Raw genomic sequence first — 18,489 nt, 5'->3', positions numbered from 1 at the left:
ATGGAGCTGAGTAAATGCACACTCCCCAGAGCCCCGTATGGCAGGCATGACAAGCACTGATCCTGGCATTTCTTTCAAGCTGCATAGTTTGTTTTTGTGAATTCATTCACATTTTGTTACACACACACACACACACACACACACACACACATGCACACACACACAAAATTGATGTTCTGGATGTGCTATGTTTGCCCTGTGGCTTCGAGTCCCTTCTGGCACATGCCTTTATTCTTGGGTACTTGTGACCCCTAATGTGAAAGTGCTAGGTCTGGAAGAAAGGCACCAAGAAGTCAATTAGGCACAAGAAAGCTCTGTTCGCTCATGGCCCAGCCAACTTTAGTAAAGTAGAAGACTACGAGTGGATTTGAAACCAAAGCTTGAAATCGTGTCTATTTGCCCAAACCTTAGGCAACGTGGAGCAAACGCTGGTGAAGAATCAAGATTATGAGCCGTTAGAGACATGACTGTCTCCTTAAAGAGAGTAGAGAACTGAAAGCTTCCCACCTAAGCTTAACTCTCTCCTCTTGAGTTGACCAGGAGAAAGTTTCACTTGTAGGGCTCATCCTGCCCTTCTGGTACCGAATGTACAATATTAAAGCCTGATAAATTTACACAGAGGAAGTAGAAGACAAGAGGCCTCTGACTCAGGTCTCAAACTCCTATGACTCTTTAGCCTGCTGAGGTATGTTCTTGCTCCAAGAGTTTTAGACTAAGTTTCCTCACCTGTCTAGACTGGTGTTCTGTGTCTACGTACTTGAGTCTTCACTGATTCCTTGGATCTGTTTGTTTTTTTTTTTCCCCTCTGCACCTATGATGCCTGCCTGATTCTACCAATCTGGGCTAAACTTTGAAACTGACTCAGTGGCCTATTCAGCCTAAGGCATCTGACAAGCCGCCCAGATTTAGGTCCTGACCTCTCCTGGCCTGACTGACATGCCACAATAAAAACCATTAGAAGAAGAGCATTGATTTAAAGTGGATATATTAGTCTGTGATGTGAAGTGAGTCAAAAGAAAAGCTCAACTCACCATACTTGAGTGACAATCACCACCTTTAGCAAATTCTCTGTTCCACAAGGCATTTTTCTTTCTCCTACTCACTCATTTGCCATTTCCTGTCATTCATTCACACGATACTGAATTGAATATTATTTTGTGTCTGGCCTCATCCTCACAGTGGGGGTGTTGAGGAGTGAAGGCAGCTTTCCACCTTTGAGGACATTTGGGTCCAACAGAGTTCACAGCCCGCGTTCCCTCATCTTGGAGTGACATTGCACATTTTGACATAAACATTAAAGCAACAATAGCAAACCGAAAAATTTCATCTCAGTAGATAGGACAGAGAGTATCTTCAAATAGTATTTATTGAACAAATAAATATTGGTCAAGCTGTGTACCCAAAATTTGGGGTGATGGGTAAAAGTTCTGTAGGAGGAGGTTATGTAGAAGTGATTGCTGAGCCTTCTTCCTGCCCTGGCTCCTGTGTGGGGAGCCCCAAGTAGGAATGTTGAGCAGGAGTCTGCCCAGTTCTGCCACATGTGTGGGATCTTGCTGCAGGGACTGCTGTAAACCGTGAATTGTTTCTGTAGTTTCTACTAAAGTAGCAACAAAAAACACTGCCCAAGGGTTTGACGGAGGAATGAAAGTCTCTCTCTCGCGTGAAGTCTGGAGAAACACAGCTTAGTTTTCTCTGATATGAAATGGTTTAACGGTGAGAGGGTAAGTTTGCCCTGGAGTTTTGGGAAAATCAAAGGGCTCCAATTATCTCCTTAAGAAAGGAAAATTGATTGAAGTTTTGGTGGATCCCAGACAATACCTAGGGCAGAATAAGACCCAGAAATGATATAAAAACAGCGAACTTATGGGATGAATCCTTGCTTATTTTCTTTCTGAACTTTCAGATTAAACAACGCTCAGAGAAAAGAGAAAGAATCCTGCCCCCCACACCAATGAAACAGCATTTTGGATTTTGTCATACTGTATAAAGTCTGCAGTCTTGGAAAAACAGGGTAGTTTTGAGTCAAATTAAGAATCTTTCATTAGGGTCTTGCTCAAGTACTTTTTGTTTAAACTTTCTACTTGGAAATAATTTCAAACTTCAAAAAAAGTTGCAAAAGTAAAAATATTAAAAGACACACACATACACACACACACACACAACTTATTCCATCTACCTAGATTCATCTGTCTTTAACAATTTGCCCCCTTTGTCATTTGCTTCCATCTCTCTCTGTATGCATATACATGTATATCTATACATGCATGTATGTATGTATAAGTGTATGCATATACATATACATGCACACATGAACACACACCCTTTGAGGCAAAGTTATTTATATCATGGTCCTTTGACTGCTAAATAATAACTGTGTATTTCCTAAGAATAAAAATATCTCTTACATAACAATATCGGAGTTATAAATACTTTTATCTAGTCATCTGTCCATATTCTAATTTTGTCACTTGATCTAATAAATGTCTTTTATATCATTTCCCCCCTTCTAGTACAGGATTCAATCTAGAGTTAGGTATTGCAATCAATTGTCATGTCTCTTTAGCCTCCTTTAATCTAGAATATTTTTAGAGCCTTTCTTTATATTGACATTTTTTAAAAATACAGTCCTCTCTCCCTTTTTAATAGAACTTTTTTTGTTGTTTAAAATTTCAACTTTTATTTTAGATACGGGGGTACATGTACAAGTTGCACGAGGATATTGTGTGATGCTGAGGTTTGGGGTACAGATCTTTTCATTTAGGTAGTGAGCATGGCACTTGATCGGTTATTTTTCAACCCATGCCTTCCTCCTTCCCTTTATGCTCTAGTAGTCCACATTGTCCGTTGTTTCCATATTTATGTCCAGATGTGCTAAATGTTTAGCTCCCACTTATAAGTGAGAACACGTGGTATTTTTTTTTCCTGTTCCTGCATTACTTCACTTAGGATTTTGGCCTCAAACTACATCCACATTGCTGCAAAGGACATGATTTCATTCGTTTTAATGGCTGCATAGTATTCCACAGTGTATATGTACCACATTTTTTTTTTCCAGTCCACAAATGATGGACAACTGGGTTGATTCTATATTTTTGATACTGTGAAGGGCACAGTGATGAGCATACATTTGCACATGTCTTTTTGGTAGTATAATTTATTTTCCTTTGGGTATACACCCAGTAATGTGATTGCTAGGTTGAATGGTAAAGCACTATTTTAAGTTCTTTGAGAAATCTGCAGACTGCTTTCCACGGTGACTAACTTACATTCCCACCAGAAGTGTATAAGCGGCTGGGCGCAGTGACTCAAGCCTGTAACCCCAGCACTTTGGGACACTGAGGTGGGAAGATCACGAGGTCAGGAGATCGAGACCATCCTGGCTAACATGGTGAAACCCCATCTCTACTAAAAATACAAAAAATTTTCCAGGCGTGTGGTGGCAGGCACCTGTAGTCTCAGCTACTTGGAAGGCTGAGGCAGGAGAATGGCGTGAACCTGGGAGGCGGAGCTTGCAGTGAGCAGAGATAGCACTACTGCACTCCAGCCTGGGCAACAGATCGAGACTCCATCTCAAAAAAAAAAAAAAAAGGTGCATAAGCATTTCTTTTCTTCACAACCTTGCCAACATCTGTTTTTTGACTTTTTAATAATGGCTATTCTGGCTGGTGGGAGATGGTATCTCATTGTGATTTTGATTTGTGTTTCTCTAATGATTAGTGATGTTGAACATTTTTTCATGTTTGTTGGCCACTTGTATCTCTTCTTTTGAGAAATGTCTGTTCATGTCCTTTGTCCATTTTTTTAAAAGGAGTTGTTTTTTGCTTGTTGATTTGTTTAACTTCCCTTTAAATTCTGGATATTAGGCCTTTGTTTGTTGCGTAGTTTGCAAATAGCTTCTCCTATTCTGTAGGTTGTCTGTTTACTCTGTTGATTGTTTCTTTTGCTGTGCAGAAACTTTTTAGTTTAATTAGGTCTCACTTGTCTACTTTTGTTTTTGTTACAATTGCTTTTGGGGACTTAACCAAAAATTCTTTGCCAAGGCTGTTACAGTTTGGCTTTGTGTCCTCACCCAAGTCTCATGTTGAATTGTAATTCCCAGTGTTGGGAGAGAGACCTGGTGGGAGGTGATTGAATCATGGGGGCAGATTTCCCCCTTGCTGCTCTTGTGATAGTGAGTGAGTTCTCACGAGATCTCACAGATTTGTTTAAAAGTGTGTAGCAAAAAAGTACTACTCACTTTTTTGTTTAGAAGTGTGTAGGACTTCCTCCTTTGTTCTCTCTCTCTCCTGCTTACTTCCCCTTTGCCCTTCCACCATGTTTGTAAGTTTTCTGAGGTCTCCCAAGCCATGCTTCCTGTATAGCCTGTGGAACTGCGAGTCAGTTAAACCTCTTTTCTCCATAAATTACCCAGTCTCAGGTATGTCTCTATAGCAGTGTGAGAATGGACTAATACAGAAAATTGGTGCCAGAGAAGTGGGGCATTGCTGTAAAGATACCTGAAAGTGTGGACACAACATCGGAACTGGGTAATGAGCAGAGGTTGGAACAGTTTGCAGGGATCAGAAGAAGGCAGGAAGATGAGGGAAAGTTTGGAACTTCCTAGAGACTTGTTGAATGGTTGTGACCAAAATGTGGATAGTGATATAGACAGTGAAGCCCGGGCTGTGGTTGTCTCAGATGGAGATGTGGAACTTATTGGGAACTGGAGTAAAGGTAACTTTTGTTATGCTTTAGCAAAGAGACTGGTGGCATTTTGCCTCTGCTGTAGAAAACTATGGAACTTTGACCTTAAGAGAGATGATTTAGAATATCTGGGAGAAGAAATTTCTAAGTGCAAAGCAAGTAAATTGGTGACTTCTTAAAGCCTATGCTCATTTGCATAAACAAAGAAATAACCTGAAACTAGAACTTATATTTAAAAAGGAAGCACAGCATAAAAGGTTGGAAAATTTGTAGCCCAACCATGTGGTAGAAAAGAAAAGTCCATTTTCTGGGGGGACTTTCGAGGCTGCTGCAGAAGTTTGCATAAGTAAAGAAGAGCTGAATGTTAATAGCCAAGACAATGGGGAAAATGCCTCCAAGGCATTTCAGAGACCTTCACAGCAGCCCGTTTCATCACAGGCCTGGAGGACTAAGAGGGAAAAATGGTTTCCTGGGCTAGGCCCAGGGATCCACTGCTCTGTGCAGCCTTGGGACATGGTGCCCTGCATCCCAGCCACTCCAGCTCCAACTGTGCCTGAAAGGGGCTCAGTTACAGCTCAGGCTGTTGCTTCAGAGGGTGCAAGCCCAAGCCTTGGAAGCTTCCATGTGGTTTTGGACCTGCAGGTGCGTAGAAGGCAAGAGTTAAGGTTTGAGAACCTCTCCCTAGATTTCAAAGAATGTATGAAAATGCCTGAATGTCCAGGTAGAAGTCTGCTGCAAGGGCAGAGCCCTCATGAAGAACCTCTACTAGGGTAAGGCAAAGGGGAAATGTGAGCTTGGAACCCCCATACATAGTCCCCACTGGGGCACTGCCTAGTGGAGCTGTGAGAAGAGGGCTACTGTTCTCCAGACCCCAGAATGGTAGATCCACTGACAACCTCATCATGCACCTAGAAAAACTGCAGGCACTCAATGACGGCCTGTGAAAGCAGCCAAGAGGACTGTACCCAGCAGAAACACAGGGGCGGAGCTTTCCAAGGCCTTGGGAGCCCACCCTTTGCATCAGTGTGACCTGGATGTGAGACATAAAGGAGATTATTTTGGAGTTTTAAGATTTAATGGCCCTGCTGGTGTTCAGACTTGCATGGGGCTTGTAGCCCCTTTGTTTTGGCCAATTTCTCCCTTTCAGAATGGGAGCATTTACCCAACATCTGTATCCTCATTGTATCTTGGAAGTAACTAACTTGTTTTTTATTTTACAGGCTCATAGGCAGAAGGGACCTGCCTTGTCTCAGATGAGACTTTGGACTTGGACTTTTGACTTAATATTGGAACGAGTTAAGACTTTTGGGGACTGTTAGGAAGGCATGATTGTATTTTGAAATGTGAGAAGGACATGATATTTGGGAAGGACCCAAGTGGAATGATATGGTTTGGATCTGTGTCCCCATCTAAATCTCATGTTGAATTGTAATTTCCAGTGTTGGGAGAGGGGCTTGGTGGGAGGTGACTGGATCACGGAAGTGGGTGTCCCACTTCCTGTTCCCAGGACAGTGAGTGAGTTCTCATGAGATCTTGTTGTTTTTTAAAAGTGTGTAGCACTTTCCCCTTCACTCTGTCACTCCTGCCGCCATGTGAAGACATGCTTGGTTCCCCTTCACCCTTCTGCCATGATTGTTAAGTTTCCTGAGGCTTCCCCAGCCATTCCTCCATACAGCCTGTGGAACTCTGAGTCAATTAAATCTCTTTTCTCCATAAATTACCCAGTTTCAGGTATGTCTCTATAACAGTGTGAGAACGGACTAGTAGAAAGGCCAATGTCGTCAATAGTATTTCCTAGATTTTCTTCTAGGATTTTATAGCTTAAGGTACATTTAAATATTTGATCCATTTTGAGTTAATTTTTTTATATGGTGAAAGATAGGAGTCCATCTTTGGTCTTCTGCATATGGCTAGCCAGTTATCCCAGCACCATTTATTGAATTAGGAGTTCTTTCCCCATTGCTTGTTTGTATCAGCCTTCTTGAAGATCAGATAGTTGTACATGTATGGCCTTATTTCTGAATTTTCTATTCTGTTGCACTGGTTTATATGTCTGTTTTTGTACCAGAACCAAGCTGCTTTGGTTACTGTAGCTTTATAGTATAATTTGAAGTTGGGTAGTGTGATGCCTCCAGCTTTGTTCTTTTTGTTTTGGATTGCTTTGGCTATTCAGCCTTGTTTTTGCTTCCATATAGATGTTAGAATAGTTTTTTTTCTAATTCTGTGAAGAATAACTTTGGTAGTTTGATAGAAATAGCATTGAATATGCAAATTTCTCTGGCTAGTATGGCCATTTAAAAAATATCGATTATTCCAATCTATGAGCATGGCGTGTTTTTCCATTTATTTGTGTCATCTCTGATTTCTTTCAACAGTGTTTTGTAGTTTTTCTTGTAGAGATTGTTCACTTCCTTGGTTAGCAGTATTCCTAGGTATTTCGTTTTCTTCATAGCTATTGTAAGTGGGTTTGTGTTCTTGATTTCACTCACAGCCTGGATGTTTTTGGTGCATAGAAATGCTACTGATTTATACATTGATTCTGTGACCTGAAATTATGCTAGTTTGTGAGTTGTAGGAGCCTTCTGTCAGAGTCTTTAGGATTTTCTATACAGAATCATGCCATAAGTGAAGAGAGATAGTTTGACTTCTTTTACTATTGGGATGCCTTATGTTTCTTTCTCTTGCGTGATTGCTCTGGCTAGGACTTCCAGCACTATGTATAACAGGAGTGGTGAGAGTGGATATACTTGTCTTGTTTCAGTTCTCAAGGGGAATGGCTTGAGCTTTTGCCTATTCAGTATGATGTTGGCTGTGGGCTGGGCATGTATAACTCCTATTATTTTGATGTATGTTCCTTTGATGCCTAATCTGTTGAGGATTTTTTTCATGAAAGAATGTTGGATTTTATCTTAAGTTTTCCTGTATCTATTGAGATGATCATATGGCTCTTGCTTTTAATTCTGTTTATGTGGTGAATCCTATTTATTGGTATGAATATGTTAAACCAGTCTTGCATCCCAGAAATAAAGCCTACTTGATCATGGTATGTTAACTTTTTGATGTGCTGCTAGATTTGGTTTGCTAATATTTTTGGAAATTAAAGAACTTCCTCCTGAATAACTACTGGGTAAAACAAAAAAATTCCTTGAAACTAATGAAAATAGGTATACAAGTTACCAAAATCTCTGGGATGCAGCCAAAGCAGTGTTAAGAGGAAAGTTTAAAGTCCTACATGCTTTCATCAAGAAGTTAGAAACATCTAAAAATTAGCAGTCTAATTCTGCACCTAAAAGAACAGAAAAGCAACCCCAAAGCTAACAGAAGTAAAGAAATAATTAAAATTAGAGAAGAGCTTAATGAAGTTGAGATGCAAAAGATCTATGAAACAAAAAGTAGGTTCTTCAAAAAAATAAAATAAGAGATTGATAGACTGCTAGCAAGATTAACAAAGAAAAGGAAAGAGAAGATTCAAATAAGAACAATCAGAAACAATATTACAACTGATCCCACAGAAATACAAAAGATCCTCAGGGACTGCTGTGATCAACTATATGCACAGAAGTTAGAAAAGAGGAAATGGATAAATTTCTGGAAACACACAATCTCCCAAGATTAAATCAGGAAGCAATTGAAATCTTGAATAGACTAATATCAACTTCTGAAATTGAATTAGTAACAAAGAACCTACGAAGCAAAAGAAGCCCTGGACCCGATGGATTCACAGCCAAATTCTACCAGATGTACAAAGAAGAACTGACACGATCCTACTGAAACTATTCCAGAAAATTGAGGAGAAGGGGCTTTTCCCTAACTCATTCTCTGAAGCCAGCATCAGACTGATACCAAAATCTGGCAGAGACACAATGAAAAAAGAGAACTTCAGGCCAATATCCCTGATGAACAGAGACACAATAGAATATATCTTATTTTGTATTTATTTGATGCTACTTTGTGATTGGATTTAGTTTGGTTATTCTCTGCCCTAATACTGCATAGGTGATATTGTATCCTTCCCAGAGTATTACATTTGGAGGTGCACAACATCCCTGTCTCTCTCACTGATGATATTAATTTTGATCACTTGGTCAAGTTCTTGTCTAATTTCTCCACTGCATAGTTACTGTTTCTGTTTCTCCTGTGTAACCAATAAGATTTTACAGGGAGGCACTTGAGACCATGCATATATCCTGATCTTCATCAAAATTTCCTCAGCTTAGTATCCATTGATGATTCTAGCCTGATGCAATCTTTATTATGCTGATTACAAAATGATAACTTCTGAATTTTAGCACTCCCTTCATATTTCTTAATCTGCTCTTGAAGTTTTGCTATAGGCGAGAGCCCTCCTTTCTCTCTCTGTCTCTCTCTGACTACCTATCTATGTATCTATATAGCTATCACTTACTGCTGGTAAGGACTCATGAATTCCTGCTTTTCTCAATGGTTTCTAACTCATTAATATACTTAACTATATCGATAGTCAAATTTTCCTAGATGTATACAGTGGGAGTCCTTTCAAACTCACTCCTATATCCTTCTGACATACCCTAGCAGTTTTTGGACTATGTCCTTATTTTCTGACTTAACAAAGTATTTCAAGTTCACTTATGTCTACTTTGTCCTTAGACATTTCTCTGAGTTCAGTTCCTTTCAGCAGGTAATTATATTGAAGACCAAGATGCAGATGCTAGGTATACTCTTTGCTACCGGATATCTTTCCTTCTTAGTCCTTTCAAAAGGCACATCTGGGAAATATAGGCACATATACATATTTGCAATGCAAAACACATATGCATGCTCAAGCACATTTACACACAGACGTGATTAAGATTAAGATTACCAATGAAGGACAGGTGGACATCATAGATCTCCAGATGTGATGCTTGGGAAGGACACTAACCTTCATGCACATACACATGCATACACACACACATATACACACACATATTGTGGAAATCATGAGTTTGCATTGATACTGCCAATTTGACTCCATCCCTGCATCTACACAGGGCTCTTTCCAGTCTTTCCTTATTCCATATTTATATGTTCCTTTTCCCTCAGTGAGAACCTGGGCACCCAATGACAACACATTTACGTAATCTTATAATACAGAACAATGTTTCAAAATTGCTTTGCTTATATCATTACAATAAAAAAATCTTACTACCAAGCCTTCCAGATTTGCTTACAATTCTCACCTTGTTCCCGCCACCCCCACCCCACCCTACACGAGACTGGGGTATATAGTCAAATACATAGTCAAATTTTGTGTTCCTAGCTACTTGGATTAGGTTTTTTTTTTTTTGAAATGGAATCTTACTCTGTTGCCCAGTCTGGAGTGCAGTGGTGTGGTAGCTCACCACAACCTTCACCTCCCGGGTTCAAGTGATTCTCCTGCCTCAGCCTCCTGAGTAGCTGGGACTACAGGCACATGCCACCATGCCTGGCTAATTTTTGTATTTTTAATAGAGAGGGGGTTTCACCATGTTGGCCAGGCTGGTCTCAAACTCCTGACTTCGTGATCTGCCCACCTTGGCCTCCCAAAATGCTGGGATTACAGGTGTGAGCCTGGATTGGATTAGTTTTTTCTTTCTTTTTTCTCTTTCAGTGTGCTTATGGTATTTATTTAAAATACAAATAGTTTGCTTTCAGTTTTAGTTTTTTTTCCTGTTCTTATTTAATTTTATTATTTTAATACGTAGAATACTAATATTCTTTTTTTCAGACAAAATTATACAGAAAGGTATATACAGGAAAGGTCACTTCTCCATATATCCGTCACACTCTGTTCCTTCTTTACCCCTCAACTCCAGCATTTCTTGATTTATCTCTCCTGTTCCTTTTTGTAAAAATAGGCATATACATACTTCAATTTTTTTATTTTTCCTTCTTTCTTACACAAAGGTAGCATATTACATGCTCTTTGTACTTCACCTTTTTCCCTTAATAATATCTCTGGAAATCACTCAATATCAGTTGATAGAGATTTTCTTCTTTCTTGTTTTTACAACTGCACATTAACTCTATTTTGTGTATTTACTACATTTTATTCAACCCATCTCCTATATTGGACATTTAGATAATTTCAAATACTTTGTGAATACACATAATGATACCAAAATAACCTTGTGCATATATATTTTGATATTGTTGGAGGCTGAGTTTCATGGTGAATTCCTGAAGATGAATTACAATGTCAATGAATAAATTAATATGTAGTTTTGTTAGATATCATCATATTCTTCTCAATATTGGTGGCACCATTTTGCACTCCCTTCAGCAGTATATGAGTGTGCATGTTTTCCCCAAAGCCTTGATAACGGACAATATTGTCAAACTTGAAATTCATGACAACTAAATGGAGAAGAACTGATGTCTCAGTACATTTTTAAATTTTGATTTCTTTTATTATGAATAAATTTCATGTTTTTCAAATGATTAAGAGTCATTTTAATTTTTGTGTGTGAATTATTTGTTCATGGCTTTAGCCCATTTTTCATAGGATTTTTCAGTTTTTTGTCCTCAATATTTGTAAGTTCTTTATCAACTAAGTATATTGATAAAGGTATGTATATTGATATATCATCTGTGATATATGTTGTAAATATTTTCACTTACTTTATTATTTGTCTTTTGACATTGCTTTCTCTCTCATGCATGTTGTTTTTATTCTTAAGTAGCTAAACTTATCCATCTTTTCTTTCATTGCATATATATTCATACGATTGTAGTTATATAGATGTATACCATAGAGTATAGTACACGTATATATGCATACATATATATAACACTATATATAGTATTTATATACTATAACTGTACATATATATGTATCTACAAATACAACTGTAGATAGATTTGCATGCATGTATTATGTATATATGTAGTTAAGAAAATATCCCTTTTTCTCAAGAGTTTTTAGTAGGAATGGGTGTTGAATTTTGCCAAAGATTTTTTAAACAGCTATGGAGATTATTCCTATCCTTTTTCTCCTTAGTTCTATTTATATGGTAAATTATATTAAGCAATTTTCTATCATCAAATGCTTCTTACATTCTTGGTATAACCCTTAGGTAATGTTTTCAAGTCCCATCACTATGTCTCAGATATCAGGGTCTCTACTTCAGTGGCCTTGCCTCTATTGACAGCCTCCTTTCTGAAGCCTTTAAAAGTATTTCTCATATGTTGTCCCTGAAATCATACCTTTTTCTTTATTATTTTCTCTTCTTTGCGCATAACTTAATTTTTATATCTGTAACACTGTACTGTATATATTTGTTTAAATGTCTGTCTCTTCCATTAAATTTTACATTCACTGAAGGCAATAAGTAGTTCTTAGATTTTTTTAATATCAATTTCATGAGTGTGGAATCTACAAACCCTAAACTGGCCATCCAAAAGAAGTATTCAGGAAAAGTGCTTGTCAGACTTTTCTAGTAACTAGCCACAAAATTAAAATCAATTCTTATTTATTACTGTGTTAGATTTCAGATTTGTTAGTTACCAAAGCATGTCCCTTTGAATCAGTGCAATGGCTTTATGTATAAGAAAAATCCAATGCAACCCAATTATCTGTAAGAGTGGAATTAGGCTTATCTCAAACCAGCAATGCAAAAATGATTGTACCATAGATGGAATTCTCAGATCCCTGATCATCTTCCCATTCAGCTTTAACAGATATTTAAGCTTTGAAGAGAGAAAATGCAGAATAGAGAAAATGCCATTATACATGGCTCTCAGGATATCAGGTCCACTATCAAACTTCTCTGCAGGATTCATATGACTGTTGTTCTATCCCCTCCAGCCTACCTTCTTGGCACTTTTAAGTACTTTCTGGTGATAGTTGAATGGCATAATGCTGTAGCCAATTTTATTTGGTGATATATCTTCTTTGGACAGTAAATGGGGCATAGTCTGACAAAACTCAGGGCAAATGTGCGTAAGTTTCTGGCATTTACCCAGGGTAGCTGGATATGGCCCCAGCCATGCTCTCTTCTTTATGTTGTGATATTGGGTTTGTTGCTCTTCCCTATTATTCCCCCCAGTGTCCCTCCCCACAATCACAATGCCACAGTCTTTGAACAAATATGAGGAATCTGAGTGTGCAGAACAGGAAAGAGTTTGGAGATTTGGATAACAGAGATTGGAGGATACAAAGATGCTGTCTGAGGAGAAAAATTTAGATTCTATTGTTCCCATTTCTGTGTTATTTGCACCCACAAAATATCAAGACCCATCACAGATGCACCATTCAAGCTTTAACAATAATTCCAAAAGTGTTCCCTGGCCCTGACCTAGCTTAAGGTCATAGTATCCTGCTTTCTGGTCATGCCTTCCTGGCTGGAGCATGGTGCCTTTGTTAGTAATCCAGGAAATCCAGGAAAAAGGTACCTTTGCAGGAGCTGGGAAATAACTGCCTTGATTCCCCAATTCTCACTATGTGTTTCTGCCAGTTAATGTGGACACCCATCCTTTAGCTTGTTGACACAGCCATGATTGCTGTTGTCAAACAGTCGGTTAGGCTATGCATTTCAGCCCTCGTCTCAGAGAGAACAAAGTTTCTATATTTCTGAAGATTCAACCTTCAGGTTCAAAGCCACCCTCCTAAGTCTGGGTGCCAAGAGGGCTACCTTTAAGGACCTCTTCCCCTGTTCAGAGCCTCTGAGACATTTTTCATTATCTCTGGCCTTAGTAAGTTTCTCTAAACTTTCTTTTCAACTTCTGATCTTGATTAATCTCTTTTCTCTTTCATTTCCTCATTTTCTTTGACATTTTTTAGAGCTTCCCATCCCCCAGGGTTAATTATTTCTACTTTTCTTTGTTTTCTGTTACAATTTTTAGCATATACTACCAAGGCATAAAAAAAAATATTTACCTAAAAGCACACAAAGCAGCAGCTCTTGTCTATAGTAAAAGGAGATACCAAAGCAATTAAATATTGATTACACTCTAGGCTAGAAATCAGAGAGCTGGGTCATCACGTTGGTTTTACCATTTCTAATTGTGTGACCTTGGACAAGTCAATTTCACAGAACCCTTAACTCATTTTGTAAAATGACCTCTAAAACCCATCCTGGTCAAATGTTCTATGATTTTTAAAGATCTATAAATGCAAAGTTATTTTGGGGAAGTCAACCATATCTTCTTGTTAAAACAAAACTCATGCTGAACCAAAGAAAATAGAAAATACTATTTTTAAAAAAAAATAAAGCACGCATTAGGCACTTACATATGAGCTAAAATATGCCTACCTCAGGATCTATATGTGTAGGTTAACTATTGCTACAATGTTGTGTAATAACCACACAATTTCAGTGGCATGCAATAATATCTAACTTATGTGCCTGTTGAGGTAGGCTGTGAGTTTTGCTGATCTAGACTGGACCAGCCTTGGGTGGTACTGCTCCATGAGCCTTTCTTTTTCTTCTTGGCACAGTAGGCTAGTCTGAAAACGATCTTCTCATGGTGACGGTAGAAAAGAAGAGAGTGAATCCAATCATAGAAGTACTTTTCAAGCCTTGGGTTAGTCGTGCCCATGATATTCCATTGCAAAACAAATCATGTTGTCAAGCTGAGGAGTTCTCCTGGTGCAGGTGGGTAAGGAAATGAACATATGAATAACAATGTTAACTAACACATAGTGCTTTGGAAATGAGCGACAAACATGCTTACATATGGCTTTTTCTCAGTGAAAATGAAACTTTAGGGATTAGAATCTAGTATTGCTATTTCTCCTATGAGACAGAGCTAAATTCACTAATAGAGACAGGAGTTGCTGGTTGAGTCAGACTCTATGAATTTACTTGCACACAATTTAAGACTCAAATGAAACTGTCATTTTAGTCAAATAAGGGTGGTCAAGCTCACAGTACTACCTAAAAGGCAACTGGAGCCCCTCTAATTTGCAGGTTTGTGAAAAGTTCCTCTGAACTACTCACTGAAGATCCCTCCATTGATAAGCAACCGCTCACTCTATTCAAGTGGTCATGAATGTGCAAATGCTGACCAGAACTTAATTACAATACCAAAAGAGTGTACTTCAAAGAAGAGCTAATATAAAAACACAGTGAGACACCTGTCATCTGATAGACTGATAAATTACATGAATTTATGTTATACTGTAAAACTGTCTCTCCCTTTAGTGAAACAATCCAAATACCTCCAACTCTGCCACTCTCTACTCCTAACTCTGCCACTCTCTACCCCCACTTTCTGCTTGTATTCATATATTATAGTAAAACAGTAAAATAAAACCACAATGCTTTGTATACAAATTACTGTTGATTAAGTCTTGTTAAATACAAATAGCCATACACATGAAGCAAAGCAACAGCCATACATATGAAGCTAGCATTTGTTTCTTGAGAACTAATAAGGAACTAAAGGTAAATAATTAAGGCACGTAAACGTTTATTTTTCTAGTTGTTGAGCTGTATAGTTATCTGTCGCTATGTAACAAATTATACTCAAAATTAATGGTGTTAAACAATAAGCACTTATTATCTAATAGTGTTAGAAGTTCAGAAATTTAGTAAAAGGCTTAGCTGGGTAGTTCTGGCTCTCTTGAGGTCTTGGTCAAAAGATCAACTGAAGTTGCAATTATCTGAAGACTTGACTGGAGGCTGGAGGATCTGCTTCCAAGATGGCTCCCTTACATGGCTGGCAAGTTGCTGCTTGTTAGCAAAACACCTCAGTTCCTTGACAGGTAGATTTCTTTCTTTCTTTCTTTCTTTCTTTTTTTTCTTTTTTTTTTTTTTTTTGAGGTGGAGTCTCGGTCTTTCACCCAGGTCAGAGTGTGCAGTGGCACAATCTCGGCTCACTGCAAGCTCTGCCTCCCGGGTTCCCGCCCTTCTCCTGCCTCAGCCTCCTGAGTAGCTGGGACTACAGGTGCCCGACACCACGCCCGTCTAATTTTTTGTGTTTTTAGTAGAGACGGGGTTTCACTGTGTTAGCCAGGATGGTCTCGATCTCCTGACCTCGTGATACACCCACCTCGGCCTCCCAAAGTGCTGGGATTACAGGTGTGAGCCACCGCGCCCGGCCACAACAGGTAGATTTCTCAATAGGGCTGCTTTGGTGTCTTCATGGCATGGGAATGGGCTTTTCCCAGTGCCAGTATGGTCAAAGAGAGATCAAAGAAGAAGCCACAGTGTATTTTGTGACCTAGCCTTGGTCACTTCCAAGCTTTTTTGGCTATACCAATGGTGAGAGTGGTACTCATTCTCAACATTGTGCAAGTGCATGACCCTGAGTGTGAATACCTCCTTAAATTTTTTTCCCTAGGTACATTGATTGCCTCACCTTAATCCTGGCCTCAGGTTACACAAATCATCTGTATTCAGCATTGGAGGGGACCATATAAAGATGTGAATAGTAGGAGGCAAGAACACTGGGGCTCATCTTGGAGGCTGGCCACCACAAGAGTTAAGCACCTACCTAAGATTCTGAGCCATGAGAAAGAACTTCCACAGGCTCGATGGTTCTCAACTTTGGCTTAACATGTGAATCATTTGAGAGTGTTGATGCCTGTGTCTCACTCCTCAGACATTCTGATTTAATTGAACTGAAGTGTGACAGCCATGGTGTTTAAGAAAAAGACATAATCTCCAGATAACTCTGCACAAGGCATTCTCATGTGCAGTCAGGGATAAGCATACTGCAAGTGAACTAAAGTTTCCTTTTGGGACTAAAGTCCACACAGAATTTGCCTATCACTCTATCTGTCAACAACATCTGTTTTTCCCTCCTGGAGCAGGGAGTGTGGGAAGATTTCAAGAGACAAGGAGGATTAGTAATTTATTCACTCACAAACTGTTGCTGAATACAGAGCATGTCTGGCTGACTAGGTTTCTTCTCTGACACCTATACATTCTGCTTCAACTGCTTTATAAAAGATTGGTAGGAGCAGGGTTAATTAATCAGTGCTGGTCTGATTTGAGGCTCTTTATCTTTTTCAAAACAGATCAAAACAGGCAGGTTAAATGAACAGGAAAGTCACCAGATGAAAAAGAGAATAACCGGAATTAGATGAGTAGGGTTGGGCTTAGGCTGCCTGTTTACTTACAAAACAGTTTGGTTCCAGTTTGATGGACATACACACGAAGGCACTCAAATGAAACCACTCCTGGCTAATATAATTTTAGAGGCCAGTGGAGTTTTGTATCTTCTAGGCTACTGGGTTGTTGGCTAATTATCTCTTTGATCCCTCTTCATCCTGGTCCATGTGGCAGGAGTCTGGGCTGAACATGGTAGGAAGACAGTGAAGGAGGATTGAAAATGTGGTTCCTGTGCAAAGTATTCTGTTTCCTTCCATGAAAATAAACAACAGAATTTCAATACGAAGACTAACCATACTTCTCCATTACTTGGCAGCCTTGTTAGCACTTTTACATTTTCTTTTTCCTATAATTATCTTAGGGAATGCAGCAAAGCCCCAGGATTTTGGCAAAGAGTTTACAATGTTGATAGATGTTCAAATAAGAGGATCAGGCACGGGCGTACAGTTGAAACCATTGTTGTCCCTCCATCAGAGAATTTAAATGAAAATACTGTATTTTTTTTTAAATGATGGCAGACAAATATGTACTTCTTACATAAGCAAGAAAACCACTACGAATTGCATTGAGTGTGAACATGACTTATCCTCTCACTCTTGGTTAAGCTTCAGGCGTTTGGAGATGAAAGAGGGTGAGTTGCTGGGAAAACAGGTCACTCACTTCTGACTTCCATTTCAGCTGCAGCAAAGGCATGGCTGAAGAGCGACTATATTAATAAAGCACAACGTCTACCTTCTCAATAGGATTCCAGCAGAGTTCTGCCATGGGGCAAAGTCTCACGAGACTAGAGGGTCTCCATCTCATGATAAGGCAGATCACTTTCGTTGGGCTCCTGAATGCAAGTGTACTTGATGGGAGGTGGTGGTGGCTTGAAAGGTGGAGGTCTTTCCATTCTAGGAACAAAATATTGGTCTTTCAATGCTAAGAATTGAGGGAGTCTTATGCACACACACACAGACATGTGTTGTTTCTTTAAAGGAGAACACAGATTGATGAAAAAGAGACATACTCTCCCAGTTCTTTCAGCATTTTTGCTGGCATAACCCTGTGCCTGTTAGTCACATTTGAACCTCATGATCTATACGGTATTTTGTAGTTTGCAAAGAATTTTTATCATAACATTATTTACTTTGTATGTAGAAATTACATCACAATCTACAGATAAAACTGAGCATTTTTATCATAACATTATTTACTTTGTATGCAGGAAATGTATCATAACATTATTTACTTTGTGTGCAGGAAATGCATCACCATTCTACAGATAAAACTGAGGCTCAGAGGTTTTAAACAACTTGCTCAAGAGAACCAGACCAACAATTCAAGTCTTTTCACCAGAACTGATACTCTCCATGACAACTGCCTCCTAATAGAAGAAATGTTTCTTTTATGCGGATTAAAATATTCCTCCAGAGACTAAATCTTAAAATCCTAGGATTTAAGACTGAAGCTTTTCATATAGCCTCTTTGCTAACCCTAGCCCCAGCCTTTGCCCAAACACTCACTAGGTACTGCGGGGATAGGGTAGAGATGGGAAGTAAAGCTCTCCTCAATCCCCGAGTACTGGCTAGATAATGCCTAAATCCCTTTTGTTTGAATCAGTGAACATTCTTAAAGTCATCTTTGTACAAAGAACTATTTTATGTTAGTACAAGTAATCTCTTTTTCCGAAATGCATTAAAGAGCCAAGTTAGTGTGGAATTTAGCTATACAAATGCTCTAGCTATCTTGATATCAGGAAACAGAAATA

The 18,489-nt window shown here is 38.9% G+C and overlaps 1 protein-coding gene across 1 annotated transcript in view; it reads right to left on the bottom strand.

Annotated features, from left to right (window-relative positions):
• Nucleotides 1-14,945: 14,945 nt before the first annotated feature.
• Nucleotides 14,946-18,489, bottom strand: part of CD96 (CD96 molecule) — a 104,541-nt gene continuing 100,997 nt past the window's right edge. The window contains exon 14 of the mRNA XM_031009878.3: nt 14,946-17,632. Coding sequence (XP_030865738.1) covers nt 17,524-17,632 — 109 coding nt within the window. The 3' untranslated portion in view covers nt 14,946-17,523. The remainder of the gene's footprint in view (nt 17,633-18,489) is intronic.

This window comes from Gorilla gorilla, chromosome 2, assembly GCF_029281585.2.
Source record: "Gorilla gorilla gorilla isolate KB3781 chromosome 2, NHGRI_mGorGor1-v2.1_pri, whole genome shotgun sequence".
NCBI classification, from domain to species: domain Eukaryota; kingdom Metazoa; phylum Chordata; class Mammalia; order Primates; family Hominidae; genus Gorilla; species Gorilla gorilla.
Note: the sequence above shows the minus strand (reverse complement) of the source record. Positions and strands in the feature narration are given on the sequence as shown.